Here is a 15,507-nt window from a genome sequence, read left to right as displayed (position 1 = left end):
ACTGTAGACTTCCCTTGGGGTCCTAGAGCCTAGGCTCCAGCCCAAGCTGGGAAATCTACACTGTAATTAAACAGTTCCACAGCCTAAGACCATAAGCCCAATTCAGCAAGCATGAGCCAGCTCTGGGTGTCCAACTGCAGCATAGACATGCCCTAAAAGTTTAAAGTTAAAACAGTTCACTATGAAACACGCCAAAACATTATTTTCAAAATCTCCTTTACGGGGGCTACATTCAATTACCTCATCATAAAGCATACTGGGAAACTTTGTAAATAGGTTTCTTACAAGAGCACCATGTCATAGGTTGTCAGACTCTTAATAAAAACAAAAGTTTCAACTGGAGAAAACATTATACTGTACTTTATCACTACAGCTAATTTTTAACCCTGCCTCGTGGAGATGTATCCATTGATTGACTTATCCTAATATTCTGATATTTTCCCAGATCATTTTGCCTCTCTCAGATAAATAATTATTTCAAACTTGAATCTATTCTCACAAAATACATTTTAGCGTGTAAACTGAGCAATTCTCACTGGAAGTGAAATTAAGGTCATTGCCATGAAATCTTTTACTGAACAGTGAAGTATTTTTAGAACTATCCAATTAGCATTTAAGGAATGAGCGTAAGACATGATTAGTGTTTATCCTCAGCAGTGCTCAGAGTGACCAAATATAAGACATCCATGTTTTTAACAATATATTTGATAACAGGGTTTATTTTAAGTTCTGTTCTCCAACTTTCCATTTATAAATTAACTAGTTTCTGTAGGCAATGGGTCTTCAGGACCTATATAAATATGAAAAGAATAACAACTATGAGGACCAGCTCAGAAAGAACAACTTTATGCCTAGCAGGCAACGTAGTCACAGACACCAAAAGAAATAGACAAACAGGCCACCAAGGCTAGTATTGTTGAAGGGGCCAACATGCGGCACTCCAGGAAGGGGCAGAATTACATAACACCTTGATTCCAAGTACAAGACGCTTGACCTTGATGTGACAAAAGAATAGTGATAGTAGAAGGATTTAAAGGGGAGTTGACATGGTCACATTACGGGCATGGAAAATATTCTTAGCGACAGAATTTTGTACTGACTCTAGAGGGGTAAGATAACATGAGGAGGCCACAAAGCAAGAGGTTTCAGTAATTGAGATGGGAAATTATGAAAACCTAGCTGTAGGGATTGAAAAAAAAAAAGAGTGGACCTAAGAAAAGTTGTGTAGGAAGAAGTGGCTAGATATGGACACACGAGAGGCAGTGCAGACAGAGGAGTCCAAGATTAACCCTATGCTATGGCCTTGAGTGACAAAAAGGATGAGGGTGGTGTCACTAGTGAGCCAGAATGGGCGACAGCAGGGTGTTTCATTAGAAAGATCAGTGTCTGTTTTGGCCATTGGAGCCATCCAGTCTACTTAGGTAGCACTACAGTGGCTGCCTCAACCATCTTATGGACCATGGGATGGTCCCCCATAATAGCTGTGGTGGCAGGGCCCTGAGAAGCTTGGGGAATGACTGGGGATCCTGGTGGCAGGGCAGCAGCAAGAGTCAGGGCCACCTCCCACCCCCACTCTCACCATGCTGGCTAGTGGGAAGCAGAGTGACCCAGCTGCTTTCTCTGCTTCACCACCCACTGCCCTCTCCTAGCCGGGTTGTTCCACTTTACCACAGCAGCAGGAAGTGGAGCAGTCCAGCCCACTTTTCTCAAATGAGCAATGCAAGGCTCAGCATAGTGCCATGGTGAATCAGAGTGACCCGGCTAGGAGAGAGCAGCAGGGAGGAGTAAAGCAGAAACCAGTGCTTGGGGGGAGCTGACTTAAAAGCTTGGGGGGTGGGGGGCGGGAGCCGTGGGATGCCAGTGCAGCCTCTGTCTGCTGAAAGCTTGGGCCCTCCATGGACAGAGGCTGCTGCCATGGAACAGCCTCTGTCCGCAGCGAGCCTAGGCTAACCACAGACAGTGGCTGCTCCACGGATGCGGGCCCAGCCTCTGTCCACAGGGCACTCGGGACCCCTATAAACAGGGGCTGCTGCTGCCCTGTGCTGCTGCCCCTGTATCAGAGGTCGCAGAGTGGGGCAGCTCCCGTCTATCACCCTGCGCTGCTGCCTCTGATACAGATACAGAGACGGCAGCGCAGGATAGCAGGTGACTCCCCAAAAGTGGGGGTGGAAGTGCACTGGCTGCTGGCCCCAGCCCCGCCCCCAGGGACTATAAAATAGTTGTGAAACTGATAAAATTTGATGTGGTTACATGATTCTTCAATTACAAGGTATCTAACATCCCTAATAAATACTTAGGCTCACACCAATTTAGGTCCATATGCAAGCTATCCACAATCTAAACACTGAGTCTTTACTTTTTCTTCTATCATTTTGGAACCAAAACAAATGAATTAGTACTTTTATTAGGTATTGAGCACTCTCTTTTAAATATTTTAAAAAGAAAGTGCATTTTCAAACGAATTAGATACATACCCTGTATAGTTGGGACAGCACTTCATCTCCAGAAGACCAGTCTGATCTAGTGCACACGCATATATGTCAATAACATGACCAGTTGTAGCAGCACGATTAGCCAGAGCTTCAAAATGCTAAATAAAAGATTAAAATGCATTTATAACAATATGCAAACTGAAATGCACACTGTCATTAAAACAAACTCTTGGAATTCTTTTACAACTAAATTAGATTGTATCCATATTATACTCTAATACTAGCCAAAAGACTTTTTTTTTTGAAAAATAAAAACTAGATGAGAAATGTCTAGAATTTTTTTATGATTATTCCCTACTTTTCCCAGCCAGATGAAAAGATAACTTGCTGTAGGTTGATCCTGATTCATCGCCTACTGATGTCAGTGGAAACACTCCCAGTGACTTCAACAGGGGTTAAACCAGGTTATCACTCAATGTACTGAAAATCCTTATGACATTTTGGAAGATATATAGTTATTCAAGGAAGGTTCAACAACAAAAAAGCATGTCGGTTCTATAGCACTTTATACAAATAGTAGTATCAAATGTCTTATTCTAATTATCTATCAAATTTTTAAAAATTTCATCTCTCTTCCCCCATCTATTGGTAATTCTTACCTTAGTAGCCTTTTTAACGTATTTGGCATTGTCTTTTTCAATGTCATGCCATGATCTTATAGGTAACTTCAGTTCATCCCCTACAACCATCCCGGGTCCTTGAGTGCCTGGTCCTCCAATGAACATCAATATATGTGCACCAGTATTAGGGAAAGTACACTATGGGACAGAAAGGAAATCTCAGAGAGCAATTCTTTTTGTTATAAATAGTTACTACATAATATAAATAGACAAAACAACTATGAATATATGTATATTTTAAGAGTTCTGCATATACCTAAGGTCAAATCCTCAGCTGGTCACCACTTTACTGACTTCAAATGAGCCAAAATAATGTACACAAATTGAGGATCTGATTCATAGTATTTGGGTATTTCCTTTTCCCTGTTAATTATGGGGAAGGGGAAACTACCTTTACTTTTAAGATTTTATCTTCTTCCTTATACTGAAATCACAACCCTCCTCTTTACGCCATTACATCAACTTGTTACTGAAATGGCTGTCATCATAAAATAACAACTTAATGTGGAAAATAAACAGAAGAAACAAATGGATCTTTGTACAAAACATCCTGTTTCCATGCAAGTGTCTTGGGAGATAAAAATATAAAGGTGGGACAAATATCAGAATGGCTACTGGCTAAAAATTAGAATGGCTAAATATTCTAAATACAATGGGTTTTTTTAGCTGCCTTTTGTTCTTCTGTGAAACTAGTGGCTAGAAAATGAGTAGCTAGTTTCTACTTGAGAAGTGTTCAGCACTGGCAGTCTTGCTGGAAGTCTCAGCAGAGAACTGAATGAGCATGGAAACCAACTAGTTTCTCTCCCTTAGAGGTGGGCCCTTCTAGAAGCAGCATAAAAATGGAGGGTGAGGGGAGGAAGCTTGCAGTTTGTTCCCCTAAACTTAACCTCTTCTGTGGCTAATCAGAAGAGCTCACCAGAGCAAACAATGTTCAATTTTCACTAGCACTCAATTCATTTCTTTTTACATTCAAGTTTGTTCCACTTTGCGTCAATATATCTTTAATGACATAAAGAGGAACAATACAAGTTAAGAGTAGCGAGTGTTCCCTGTAAGCTGACCACTTGAGCAGCCGCTCGGGAGAGTATTAGGTGCTGCCCAGCTAATCAGCAGAGTGCCCACAGATGCCCACAACAGTACTGCACAATCACGCATGAGTTGGTGCACATAACATTTATTCTGTACATGGATGGAAAAAGTTAGAGGGAACATTGAGAGTAATGCTAACCTTTTTCAGCTAAATAGAAATATACAACACACTCACTCAACCTTCTGTTATGTTTCTTTTTCAACCTAATCAAATATGGATAAATTGGGTAAGAAAAGTATATTTTTAAAAATGTTGGGCTACATCCCATTTCCTTCTCTCTCATTGCTCAATACACTTTCAATACAGATTCTTAGCTCTTTGACCAAAACAGTGTTCTTGTTCCATAGAATTCTTCACACTTTTTTAGGAACAATATAAATATTAAGTTAATAAATAATAAAAGATCAGTGGACTTCCTTTAATCAACACTAAAAGGCAAAAAGTCACCAAATAGCAAGCATAAAATAGTAACATAATTATGTGGAATATGAAAATAGAATAAGATATATGTATTTACTCAGATTAAATATAGGAAAATTAAATAAATTTCATATGCTTTTCTGAGTATGAACACAAGACCAATGTATATGAATTATAGAGATTGTTTTCATGTCCATATTCTATTGTTATAGTATATTTGTTGATTGCAGCCATAGCCATAGAAGTTTTATGCAGGACAGTGATACAGTTGTTTTTAAATGTTGCTTGATGTAGTACTATTACCTCAAGAAGTCCCACAGCTATAGAAAGAGCCACTCCAGAGGAACGCAAAGGTCTTTTCCCTTGTGGAACAGGCCAAGGATCACGTTGTAATTCACCCAAAAGATCAGTAAGGTTCATATCAATTTTCTGCACTGGCTGCAAGAATCTAGAAACCGATAAATAACATTCTGTTAGCTTTAGGATTCTTTTGGCTATATAGCCTTTTAAAAAATAACCAGGACTAATAATTCATTAGCAACATGTTAGATAGTGATGTCAAAGATACAAATCTGGGTTCAAAGCACAATAGCTTGCTCAACAGGCTGGCAAAGTCTTGAAGCATGACATATACAGCATGTTCAGCCTGAGGAAAGAGTAAGCTCCATTTGGAGCACTAGAGCAAGGCAACCTGCTGACCTAGAAACAATTCCAGAAGGAACTATATGCAGACAAAAACACATCAGCTCACTATGGGAATTTGAGACAGAAACTAAAGGGAAGAGGATTATCTTGGTGGGATGACAAAATTGGAATATTAAGGGATTAAATTTGCAGAATTGTCTAGGAATCTAAATCCCAATGGTTTATTTAGCAAATAGCCTTTTTGCCTCTCATCAAATCTAAGAGAATGAAAGATCAAAATATATATGAATAAATACTTCTGTTGATATATTTTCAAATGTTGGATATATTTACGTACATAGAAAGAGAGGACCAATACTTCTATATATTTTCAAATGTGATGGAGCATAGTAAATTTGTTAAAATGCTTCTTTGAATGAAGTTACTATAAACATGTCAAAAGCAATGGAAATAGCAGAAATGTCACAAATACTGAGACCTATCAGCAAACTACCCTTATAAACAGGGATCTTTCAGTAAAATCTTTTGAAGAGTGAACCATATGCATTTTTAGATGTAGAATCTCTTCTTTTACTATCATTCTCCTATAACACCTTCATAGCCTAAGATCCCAGCTACACTATAAATGTTTCTGTGTTATGCATTCTGGTTATCCCTTAAAATATTTAAAGCAATTAGACTATTAGAGACCCCCTTAAAATGACAAGGACTGTAGCATAATTTTAGAAGTATGGTAAGATAAGGAGGCTTATCTGAGACAGACTTTTCCCATTCGTTTTTTACCAACAACTCTTCCAGCTTCAAGTTTCAAAGCTACATTCGGAGTCTCAAAGGACTGCCAAGATAAAATTCTGCTCCCAGAAACCTCTCCAGATGGTCCTTAAACTGGAAAAGCCATTTGCATTAAAAATGTAGGAGAACACCCAGCATTCAACCTAGTCTAACCCTGTAGTTGCATCCATCACAAAAGAAAAAAATCATGAGGTAAAGTTTTCTGGTAAAGCAATTTAGCAAATAGATGTTATTTAAAAAATAATAATACCTGTTAGAAGGTGGTGGCTGCTGTACCTGAGGACCCCGGCCTACTTGTGAAACAGACACTTTAGTAAGTCCCAACATTTCCTGTAAAAAATGTGTAATTGTATATATATATATATAAATTTGATTGCACATTATCTTGAAGTTCAAAACTATGATTATATTCAGAGTTTGAGGGGTTTAAAATTGTTTTTTGCCTATTACCTGAAGTTGTTTTGCAGATAGGTCCTTTGTGCCTCTGAAGACATAGCTTTTTGAAATTCCTTCACAACCAAGCTCATGGACCTGCACCATTCTCCCAAATGTAATAAGACCCACCAAAGCAGTTGGTGGTAAGAGACTTAAAGACATTTGCATGGATTCCTTCAGAGCTTGCAAGTCTTCATCTTCCATGCATGTGTCCACAACGTAAAGGAAAATCAAAGGCATCTGAGGACCACGCTTTAAGAAATAATAATAACTGAGTGAAAAAGCACATTGTGTGGTTCATATATCATACAAAAAATAATTACATTGCAAAAGTAAACTTAATTCAAGTTATATTAATTTTAGTAATTATAGAATTTGCCACATTCACTCAGACCAATGCTCTATCCAATTTGGAAACCCACACCAGGCAGTGTCAGTACCAATGTTAGAAACAGTGTTAAATCTTCTAATCCTCTGTGACTTTTCAAATTCCTCAGTTTGACACTATAAATCAGCAGTTCCCCATATTCTTTCTAAATTCATTCCCCTTTAATTTCAGCAGTGTTCCCTTTGATTTAGTATATGTAACTAACCAAAAGGAGGCACTATCACGTTTTAACATTACACGTTGAACCTCTCTAGTCTGACACCATCCGGACTTGACCAGTGCCGAACCAGAGAATTTGCCAGACCACAGGAAATCAATATTGTGTAGCAGCATTACCAACACTTCCAATAAGTACTTGGCTCTTAGAAGACATTTAGGAGTAAATTAGAGCTAATTAACAGCACAGAACACTGAAAGCCAGAACTGGTAACTGTAAACTAACTTTATGTGACCGCAGGAAACTTGGCCACGCCCATGATATCTGGCTAACTAAAATCATGCTGGACCATGGATGTCGCCAGAGCAGAGAATGATGAACTAGAGAGGTTCAACCTGTACAATCTTAATTTGAATGCCTCACTGAAGTCCCCTCTAACGCTATCTTTTTCCAGTCTAACTTATTTTTTGGATTTTTTTTTTGTATGGCTTATTTCCTCTTCTAATCCCTAACGGACACTCCCATGTCCTATCATGATAAAGTATAGGCAGATAAAATTATTATGTGACCTATATCTGCTTGGTGTGGGCTTCTGTTCCACTCTAATGGCACTTATCCCAGCTTGAAATTGATCTCTGCTACAGCGACTGTGACCAGTGTCCGGGAGGGGGGGGGGTGTACTGAAGTTACTAATTAGGGCCAAACTGCAAAGAATAGGAGGTTCAATCCCACCCGCCAATGACTAGGTTCTTATTTATTCAAATTAAATAAGAAAATCCAAATTGTATTACCCGATCAGCCAAAAACTAGCTATCTGCAAACTTAACCGTTTACTGCTCACCTTATCCTAGAAACACATTTGTTCCAATATCATATGATTTAGATATAATCTTCACCTCACAGACCAACTGTTCACTAAAAATTTATCTAAATTATGCTGGCAAGCAGCAATAAAATGGTGTCTCCAAAACAAGAACAGGTGAACTGAACTTCTCATAAAGAAATATCTTAACAGAGGCTTAAATCTTTAGAACATATGTATTGCTCTTACAATCATTTAATGTTACGAACGAACGATCGATCGATAGATAAGAGTTCTAGTGTTGTATATCTTTCTGAGAGTCCATTTGTTCAAGAACTCCTCCTAAATGGTAGGAGCTAGAGCCACCAAATTTGGAATGCAGCTTCCCCTTCTCCTAAATTTAAAGCAGGGTCATGGTTTGGTTGTGCCAGGAAACCAGAAGCCCCCAGAAAGGGACAGTTTTCCATAACATGCAAAGGGAGGGGCTGCTGTCAGAGGGACACAATATGAGAGTGAACAGTGAGGGCAGTAGGGCTGCAGAAGAGAGCTATCATGCAAAGTGTCTACTGGGGGCAGCCATACCACCGAGGGAGTGACCAGCAGGGCTAGAACTCTGCCACCATACCAGAGCTCAGGCTCCACGGCCCCAAACCCTTTCCCCCTCCAAGCCCTTAGCTGCAGCACTGCAGGGGGAGAGACAACAGGGCTCAGGCAGGCTGGGAGGGATCAGCTGGGAGGAAGGGAGGGGGGTGAGAACTGGTCCCAAGCGGGCAGGAGAGTGCTGGTGATGGGAAAGAATACTGTCCTGGCCCCCAGCTTTCTGTATACACACACCCCACATCCCCAAGACCCTGAGCAATGCCAGGTAAATCTGTTAATAGTCACCATAATTTAAACTCGACGAGGAGTCCTGTGGCACCTTATAGACTAACTGAAGTGTAGGAGCATAAGCTTTCGTGGGCAAAGATGCATCTGACGAAGTGGGTCTTTGCCCACGAAAGCTTATGCTCCTACACTTCAGTTAGTCTATAAGGTGCCACAGGACTCCTCGTCGCTTTTGCAGATTCAGACTAACACGGCTACCCCTCTGATACTTGACATAATTTAAGCTAGTTCTCTCCATTTCCAGTGGACAAGACTGATTGAAGGTCTACAATCAAAAATGTGTAGATTACTCACTGCATTATAATCACTACTAAATCAACACAAAAGTAAAATAAGCCATACCCTACATAGCTAGCTTCGATCTAATTTAAGGTCAAAGATTTTATTTGATTGTTTTTACCTGTACGACATATTCAATACTAGAAAACTGAGGTAAAAGTTCTGCAGGCTGGTTCATCTCTGATATACCAGCATAAGTAGGAGGAAACTGCAAAAATCAAAAAATAAAAAGACATATTAAGAACATATTTCAAAATTACAAGTTACAGATATACATTGAAAAATAATATATGCAGATGTTTTAATTTTCTTCTGTACAAAACAATAGTGCCACTATTGTTAAAAGCTGTCTTGAGTATGGTGTCTCAAAATGGGCAGACATCCACATGTTTAGTGCCCTGTTCACTATTCCAATTCACATGTATAATTTTAGCAATGGTGCATTTCATTTTCTTCCTATAAAAGGTCATTCTATAGTTGAATACATCATTTTCTTACCTGATTTCTTTGATAACAAAAATTGCAAGCCCAGAGTTTTGCTCGATAATCCACTTGGCTATAAAAATAAAATAAGAAAAGTTATTATATAATTGATTTTATCAAGAGGCTTTGACAAGAAATACATAAGTTGTGAATAAGCTTGACTTTAGGTATAAGCCAGTACTATTCCAGCCTCAAAACAACACTGAGACCTCTATCCTCGCATACCACTTAATAGTGTAAACATGGTAAAAGGGTAGACTTTAAAAGCTGTAAAGTTATGTCAACTTTATGTAAGTCAACATCAAGCCTCTAATTTAAGCAAGTTGATTTTGCATGTTCACACAATGCTTATTGTGTTGGAAGAGCATATCCTCACTAGCAGGGGTTGCATCAATGCACAGAGCACTACCCTGTAAGCTAAGCACTTGGACACCCACCCAGGAGAAATTCAGGTGCCATCCAGCTGATTGGCAGAGCACCCACAGCTGGCAGCATTGTGTTTTCTATTGGTGGTGCACATCTGCACATGTCTCTGTGCACATAAAATGCATTCTGCACATTCCTGGAAAAAATTAAAGGGAACATCGCTTCTCTTCCACTCTCCCCTGCGGTCACCGACAAACCAACCAAGCTTTTTTTCATGCCTTTTTCCAAAAGCCTTGGTTACCCCCATAGCACAATAAGAATGGACACCACTCAGCTGTACACTTGTTGTGAGCATTATAACCACCTCACCCTGCAGTATTTACACAGCCTATACAGCAGCCACTGTGTAGAATGTGATCCCCTGAAAGCTGTGCTACATACAGCAGAGCAATTCACAGTTGCTGAAGATAGTCATACATCATCTTGACATGCTCGAGTGCTGTTTCTGGGCCTGGGAAATGAGCACTGATTGGTGGGACTGCAACATTATGCAGCTATGGGATGATACGGCCATTTTCCAGGAACTGTGTGAGGCGCTCTCCCTGGCCCTGAAGCACAGCAATACTAAAAACAACACCTGCTCTGACAATGGAGTAATGGCAATATGTCTGTGGAAGTTTCCAACACCAGATTGTTGTCAGTCAGTGGAGCATCAATTTGGAGTGGGTAAATCTATCATGATATCTGTTCTGATCCAAGTTTGCAGGGCCACTTACACACTTCTGCTAAGAAGGGTAGTGTCTCTGGGCAACATGCAGGACATAATGGATGATTTTGCCATGAAGGGGTTCCCTAACTGCAGTGAGGCAACAGATAGAACACGTATACCTATCTTGGCACCAGACCACCTTGCCAGCCAAAGAATACATAAACTGAAAGGGATACTTCTTAATGGCCCTGCAAGTGCCGGTGGATCACAGAAGCTGTTTCATCAACATCAATATGGGATGGTAGGAAAGGTACATGACAGATGAATTTTTAGGAACACAGGTCTATTCAGAAAGCTGCAAGAAGGGACTCTCTTTACAGACTATGAAATAATCACTGTTGATGTTTAAATGCCAATCATGATCTTGGAAGATTTATCCTCTACCTTGCTCCCATGGCTCATCAAGACATACACTACCAGTAAGGACCAGTTCACCCATAGTCTGAGCAAGTGCAGAATGATGGCGGAATGTGTCTTTGGACATTTAAAAGTAGCGTTGTTTACTTACTAGGTTAAACCTCAGGTGAAAACAGTATCCCCGTTGTTATTGCTGCCTACTGTGTGTTCCATAATATCTGTGAAACAAAGGGTGAAAAGTTTCCTGGGGGTGGGGATGGAGAGGGTGAGATCTGAGGCAGATTACCTGGCAGCCAGCTTTGAGCAGCCACACACCAGGGCAATAAGAAGAGCATACAGAGGGGTTTGCACCTCTATGAGGCTTTGAAAACCAATTTCAACGAGTCAGAGTAATGTGACACTTATCTGTGTTGTTCCTTATCTCTATTGCATTTTCTCTCCTGTAAAATCCACTCCCCCAACCACCATGTTGAATCAATAAAAAGCCTTTTTTCCTCATTTTGTTAAGTTTTATTATGCACACAAACACACAGAGATAGCAAAGAAAAGTAAAACAACTTGGGGCAAAAGGGAGGATAACGGGGGAAGAGAAACAAGGAAAGCTTGCTTACAATAGCTCACAATAACAATAACAATCAATTGCGCTTCCTAGTCCTTATACCCTCCCCTGGTGTTGAGTGCAAGGAATACTGAACTTCCCTGTCTCATAAGACATTTGGGGAGGAGGATGAAGAACTGGGCAATGATGGAAGCAGATTCAGCACAGGCTGCAGAGGGATTATAGCATCCAACTACCTTTCTTGAACCTCAACATGTCTGAATGCTCCTTCATAATTCACAGCACTTCTTCCTGAATAGCTTGCTCTTGTTCCCTGCATGCTCTCCTGTCCACTTTATGTCCACATTCTAAAACAGAGTAATCCTCCATGCTCTGAACTCCCTCGTCACTCTTGGATGCACTCATTAACTCATTGAACATGTCTTCCTGAGTCTTCTTTTTTCACCTTCTAATCTGGGAAGGTCTCTGTCCTGGTGTGAAGGACATGCTGATGGACAAGGTTTCAGCTGCCAGGAATGCAAAGCACAGAGCACTGACAGTGCATACATGGTTTCTGGTGCAAGGTTATGTTAAAAAAAACCCACATTACTCAATACATTTCACCACAAGCCACATGGTAATAACAGCTGCTGGTTACTGCAAGAGTCAGTTTGCTGCTACAGCCACGATGAGTAAGGTCACAAAGCATGGCATGGATGAGAGGTCTTTCGCTGATGTTTTTGAAAACATCCTCGGGATCACAGACTAGAATTTGACAAAAGCCCCCTTTTTTCTAGCAACCTGGATGTTACTTGAGAAGAGGCACGAGTGTAAAGTCCCCCAAATAGTTTGTTCATTACAAAAGAGGGTCAGGCGGGAAAGTTAACTAACAGGAAAACATCACCTTTCTCCGTTTTTTTTCTTCCAATGCCACTTGCAAAACTCAGTGATCCCTTCCAACCACAATCACAGCATATTTGGGAAAGCAAGATTGGGTGACCTATATTTCACCAAATGGGGTGAGGAGAGTGGCTTACATATTGAATTGTTTGCAATTTAAGGGCTATCATTGAAAACTTCCCATTTCCCCTTGGTGACCTTATGTGATATCACTCTTCAGAGGATAACAGAGACATTAAGGGAGAAGATGCTGCAAGTGTCAGGTTATAGACCTGGTCCTTAAGCTGCAATGCTGCGTGCTCCAATGATGCCAGCAGGAGTGGTGGGGGAAAGTGTGGCTAACATAGTGGACAAATAAGGCATCCTCCCAGAGACCTTCTGCAAAGGATTGAAGAGTATCTCCATGGAAGATTCCCAGACCATCCCTATGCACCATGTCTTTTTTTGGAGCACTCCCACTATGTAGCTGGAGTGGCCAACACCACCCACTACACCTACTTTTTTTGGCCAGATTAAACATAAAAATAATAGCATGTAACCCTGGAGTTTGATTGAAAATGTGTACTCAACAGAAGTGCCTTCCCCATCAGCATACTCCACTGCCAACTGGTCCTGTGAAGGGATGGGCTCCAGGGTTAAAAATGGATGGACTCCAGGGCTGGCTGTCAGGAAGAATGGATTCTTCGTTTGTCTACCTCACATTCTCCTCCTCATCATCAACAATGTCCTCTTCCTTGTTGCTCAAGATTACCCGGGGCTCCTGGAGGCATCCATCAAGCATTTTGGGGATAGTGGTGAGATCACTGCCAAGAATCACACGAAGCTCCTCATAAAAGCTGCATGCCTGTGAAGCAGGATCAGAATGACTGTTCACCTTCCTTGTGTTCTGGTACACTTGCCGAAGCGCCTTCATTTTCATGCATCGCTGCTGCATCCCTAGTGAAGTCCTTATCCACGACCCATGTGATCTTCACACAGATGTTAGTATTTCTTCTGCTGGATCCGAGCTCTGCCTACAGACTCTTTTCCCTACACATTAACAAAACCGACTATCTCCTGTATACTCCATGCTGGAGAGCATTTGAGGCCTTGAATCTCCATGATCAGCTAGCTGTGCTGGTGAGCTCTCCACACTGATCAAACAGGAAATGAACATTCAAAATTTCCCAGGTCTTTAATAGGAAAGTGGCTGTTTTCCATGTACCTGGCCAATGTACAGTGGAATTGAAAGTGCTCTCCAGAGCAGTCACAGCGGAGCACTGTGGGATACCTTCTGTGGCCGATTCATTCAAATTGTACCACGCAGTGTGGACACTATCCCCATGTCGACCAGTGGATGTCAAATCAAATATGCCTCTCACGGAGGCGGAGTACAGAAATTGACTACATAGGACACTAAGTCTGCAGAATGGATTCCGTAGTGTAAGATGCATACCATATTAGATTGACTTAACACAGCTTATGTTGATCTACGTTTGTAGTGTCGGGCAACTGGGCTTTACTTCCCAAGATGGGGCTACTAAATCATAAAAAACTGAGCTAACTAGACCAGAATAGTCAGGAGACTCTGGAAATAGTGAATTTATTTTATAAAGAGTATATATCACCCAGGACCAAACTATTTAAAAGATTAAAAGTCATTACCCTAACTCACCTCTTCATATTTATTTTTCTAGAGATAAAAAATGTAAAACTGTAACTACTATCTCATGTGACTTGCAGTTATAAAAAACTTCAGATTCAGATTTAAACTAAAGTTTAAAATACATTAATTTAATTAACTTGATAATTTTTGTGAATGTCTTCCTTCAAACCAACTATCAGCGAGAGCCTGAAATCCTTTGTAGTTGCAAATTCAGGCCTTACACCAATGTACCTAGAATACGCAAAATTTTAAAAACAACATAATTTTTGCGTATGAGATGCAGTATTTTCAAAACAGCTTTATGACGTAAAGTTTTTGAATAAAAATATTAAGTATTTTATATATATTTAATATACAAGTATTATATAAATTATTTATGATTACCATAAGGGATTCAGAACTGCACGACAGGTGGTCCTACTGCATAGAACTGGCTCATACTGAATGGGAGGCAAATCGGGACGCTCTTTCAGTGGTGTAAAGAGGGAAGCCACTGGGACTACCATTCTCGTGGCTTCAAGGCGACTTGAAGGCCAAACATTCCAGCTGAATCTAACTCCATCTCTGTCTTCATTCTGCTGGATGAATTCCAGGAAGGTTGTCATCGTTAACCTCTTTTCTTATTTCTGAAATAAAAGAGTATAAATTAACAAGATATATAGTAGGTGTATATTAAAATAAATGAATCACAATGAGGAATAAAAGCTTTAATTGCACCAATATGGATTGGTTAAAACATGACAAAATCCCACATACTGAATTATTATGTATTCTGTTAAAAAGAAGCTTTCAGAAATTCCCTAAAACTTCTGTAATTCTAAATGCATTGTACAGAATTCAAAGAGGCAATGAAGAAAATAAAACTCTTGGGATGTAGTTACATCATGAAAAGTGCCAAAAATGTACAAAGTTAAAATAAAGGTACAGCACTGAAACATGCTATGTTGCAAATTTGTCTTGGTTTGAGGAACATAAATGCAATCCAGCAGTATTCTAACGAAACCAAGGATTCAGGAGGGGAAAGTGGGAGGCAGAGCATTATAAAGTAAATATTTTAAACATATTTCAAAAGATACAAAGCTAGCAACGTCATCTCTGGCTTGTAGATAGCTCTAGGCCTCTCCACTTAGGAAACGCCCAAAGATTTAATAATTCATTCCACTTCTATTGCAACTATTTAGTTTGTCACCTTCCCTTAGATCAGGGTTTCCCAACCTATGGGTCAGGACCCAAATATGGGTCTCCATTACATTTCAAAAGGGTCACCAAGTGTCTCCCTAGGTGGCTCTATCCCCCTTTCTCCCCCCGTTTTTGAATTGCCTTGGGTCACCAAGTCCTCCTGAATTTTCAAAATGGGTTCCCATCTGGAAAAGGTTGGGAACCACTGCCTTAGCTAATTCAAGACAGATCATTTTAAACTCATGGTTTACATTTTCTGTAAAAA

At 40.2% G+C, this 15,507-nt stretch overlaps 1 protein-coding gene across 2 annotated transcripts in view; it reads right to left on the bottom strand.

Moving 5' to 3' along the window:
* The window catches only part of SEC23A (SEC23 homolog A, COPII component), a 56,374-nt gene that overhangs the window by 32,639 nt on the left and 8,228 nt on the right, over positions 1-15,507 (bottom strand). For both annotated transcript variants that reach the window (XM_075926896.1, XM_006117709.2), the window contains exons 2-9: positions 14,448-14,689; positions 9,504-9,561; positions 9,127-9,213; positions 6,510-6,746; positions 6,310-6,389; positions 4,926-5,070; positions 3,092-3,250; positions 2,475-2,590 (exon numbers count right to left, since the gene is read on the bottom strand). In XM_075926896.1, coding sequence (XP_075783011.1) covers positions 2,475-2,590; positions 3,092-3,250; positions 4,926-5,070; positions 6,310-6,389; positions 6,510-6,746; positions 9,127-9,213; positions 9,504-9,561; positions 14,448-14,668 — 1,103 coding nt within the window. In that variant the 5' untranslated portion in view covers positions 14,669-14,689. The remainder of the gene's footprint in view (positions 1-2,474; positions 2,591-3,091; positions 3,251-4,925; positions 5,071-6,309; positions 6,390-6,509; positions 6,747-9,126; positions 9,214-9,503; positions 9,562-14,447; positions 14,690-15,507) is intronic.

This window comes from Pelodiscus sinensis, chromosome 4, assembly GCF_049634645.1.
Source record: "Pelodiscus sinensis isolate JC-2024 chromosome 4, ASM4963464v1, whole genome shotgun sequence".
NCBI lineage: Eukaryota > Metazoa > Chordata > Testudines > Trionychidae > Pelodiscus > Pelodiscus sinensis.
The sequence above is the reverse complement of the archived record's forward strand: the minus strand, read 5'-3'. Positions and strand labels throughout refer to the sequence as shown.